Source organism: Triticum aestivum, chromosome 7D (genome assembly GCF_018294505.1).
Source record: "Triticum aestivum cultivar Chinese Spring chromosome 7D, IWGSC CS RefSeq v2.1, whole genome shotgun sequence".
Lineage (NCBI taxonomy): Eukaryota > Viridiplantae > Streptophyta > Magnoliopsida > Poales > Poaceae > Triticum > Triticum aestivum.
In genome coordinates, this window is record NC_057814.1 from 238,515,207 (window position 1) to 238,518,047 (window position 2,841).

At 62.0% G+C, this 2,841-nt stretch overlaps 1 protein-coding gene across 1 annotated transcript; it reads left to right on the plus strand.

Moving 5' to 3' along the window:
* The first annotated feature begins 266 nt into the window (after positions 1 to 266).
* Positions 267 to 2,568, plus strand: LOC123170509 (exocyst complex component EXO70A1). Its single transcript, XM_044588370.1, has one exon. The coding sequence runs from the start codon at positions 560 to 562 to the stop codon at positions 2,354 to 2,356; it is 1,797 nt and encodes a 598-aa protein (XP_044444305.1). The 5' UTR covers positions 267 to 559; the 3' UTR covers positions 2,357 to 2,568.
* Positions 2,569 to 2,841: the final 273 nt, after the last annotated feature.

The window sequence follows — 2,841 nt, forward strand, 5'->3', positions numbered from 1 at the left end:
GCCTGCAGACAAAAATAGGGAACTGTAGCGCAACACATCAGCCTGTAGATTTTTTCCGTTGCATTCAATCCGTAAGTGTAGTATTATTGGTTTTGACTTTTGAGGCCAACTGCAGAGGAGGTCCTGATTTATCCAAGTGAATATGAGACGACTTTTCCGTGAACCTGACAGAGGATCAACCATCCAAGCACCACTATTCAACTGAAGCGGACAGTCGGTTGTTCATCTTTATAAACAAAAAAAAAGCAGAAAAGAAATGGCGACATTTATCGGTCGAGCACAGGTATGAACCGCACCTCTGAATATTCCGTGGCGGTCCAAAAACCGCGGTGATAATCTAGCAATTGCTTGACACGGCAACGGCGACCGTGCTCGGTTGGTTGGCCCGTCGCGCGTCAACGTTGCGAGGCGATTAAAACCACGGCGTAGGTGGCGTATACTTTCGCACGGTCTTCCCACGCCACCATCGCGGCGACGAGACCACCGAACCAGAAGAAGCAGCAGCAGCAGCGAGGTTTCTTGCGGTTCCCTCCCACCGGACGATCGCGTCGCGTCGACCATGGCGAGCACCAGCGCGTCGTTCTCGGTCTCGGAGGCGCCGGCCACGGACGTAGCGAAGAGGATGGCCGTCTCCAAGAACGCCGCCGATGACATGATGCGCGTGCTGTCTATCTACGACGCGCGCTTGCTCCCGATGTCTCCTGCGGAGGGTGAACCGGCCGGGGAGGCGTACGGGTGCGATGAGAGGGAGGAGCAGGAGGAGGAGGCGTTTGCGGCCGCGGAGGACGTCATCCGCCGGTGCGACTCTTCGTCTTCGTCGTCCGGCATGGCCGACTACCTGTACGCCGTCGACGACGCCCTCGCCGCGGCCTCGCTCCAGGGCGGCCTCGCCTCCCGCGCGGCCGAGGCCGTGCAGGCCGCCATGCCGCGCCTGGAGGAGGAGGCGCGCGCGCTGCTCTGCTCTTCGTCCGCGCGCCGCCTCTCGCTCTCCTCGGACGACCTCGACGACGCGGCCACGCCGCCCGACGCGTCGCCGCGCCTCTCCCCGCGCGCGGCCGCCTCCGTCCGCGGCGTCGCGGACCGCATGCTGCGCGCCGGCTACGGCCCGGAGCTCGCGCAGGTCTACGTCACCACCCGCCGCGACGCCATCACGGAGGCCGTGGCGCACCAACTGGGCGCCGCCGAGCCCGTCGCCATCGAAGAGGTGTTAAGGATGGAATGGCAGGTGCTCGACCAGAAGATGCGCCGGTGGAACCATGCCATCCGGGCCGTGGTCAGGACCCTGCTCGCCGGCGAGCGGCGTCTCTGCGACGAGGTCTTCGCGTCCGACGAGGAGCTCGGCCACGAGTGCTTCGCCGACGTCTCCAGGGGCTGCGTCCTGCAGCTGCTCGGCTTCGCGGACGCCGTCGCCATGTCTGCGCGCGCCACCGAGAAGCTCTACCGCACGCTCGGCATGTACGAGGCGCTCGCCGACGTCGCGCCGGAGCTCGAGGCCCTCTTCACCGGAGACGCGCGCGAGCTCTTCTCCGCCGAGGTCTCAGCCGTCGCCGCGCGGCTGGGCTCCACCGTGCGCCGCACGATCGAGGAGTTCGGAAGCGCCATCCAGGGCGAGTCGTCGCGGAGGCCCGTGCAGGGCGGAGAGATCCACCCAATGAACCGCTACGTGATCAACTACTGCGGCCTCCTCGCCGACTGCCGCAGCACGCTGGACATGATCCTCGTCAACACCGCCGATGCGGTCGACGGCGACGAAGCCACCGGCGGCGGCGGGGGCGCTACGTCGACGCCGTCAGGGCGGTGCATGCTCGAGCTGCTGACCCGGCTGCTGCGCAAGATGGACGAGAAGTCGTGCCTCTACGACGACGCCGGCCTGAAACACATATTCCTCATGAACAACCTCTACTACATCGTGCAGAAGGTGATGGACTCCCCGCTCCGGGAGCTCCTCGGCGACGACTGGATCCGCCGGCACCGCGGCCAGATCCGGCAGTACGAGACGGGCTACCTCCGGGCGTCGTGGATCACCGTGCTGTCCGTCCTCAGGGACGACGGCGGCAGCGCGGCGCCGACGGTCAAGGACAAGGCGAGGAGCTTCAACGCGGCGTTCGAGGAGCTGTACCGGAACCAGACGGCGTGGAAAGTGATCGACCCGCAGCTCCGGGAGGAGCTCCGCATCGCCGTGTCGGAGCGGCTTATCCCGGCGTACCGGTCGTTCCTGTCTCGGCCGAGGCCGCAGACGGGATCGTCGTCCGGCGGCAGCCGGCACTCGGCGTCGAAGCACGTCAAGTACACCCTTGAGGATCTCGAGGACTACATGCTGGACTTCTTCGAAGGCGTGCAGAAGTTCGTCAAGTGATCGGGGGAGCGGAGCAGAGGAGCTCTGCTTCTGACTGCAACATTCTTCAGAGGCAGCAACATTCTTCAGAGGCAGCTTTGTGCTACCAGATCGTGATCGGACGATGCACTGCGGCACGGATTCATGATTTGTTTTGGACGTCGATAACAACCGACCGTTCCGTCTGGAGACCGAACGTTTCGTTCGGGATGGAAGGGGCATCGATTGAAGAAGAACGCCCCAGCCCGAACGCCCCGCCCACCGGGCCTTAGTCCTTTTTCCTGTGAAAACAAAAACAAAAAATAAAGCCCGTGTATGACTAGTAAAAAGCCCAGTTTTTCTGTGACTAATAAACACTGGTCTTTTGCACGACAAAATTGCCATGGGCTTTTGCCATTCTATGCAATAAATTGCCATGTTCAAGTTAATGTTTTAAAAAATGGTACAAAAAAGGAATAAGTCATGGCAACCTGCATCTCTACAGTACAAAAAGATGCCATCACTAA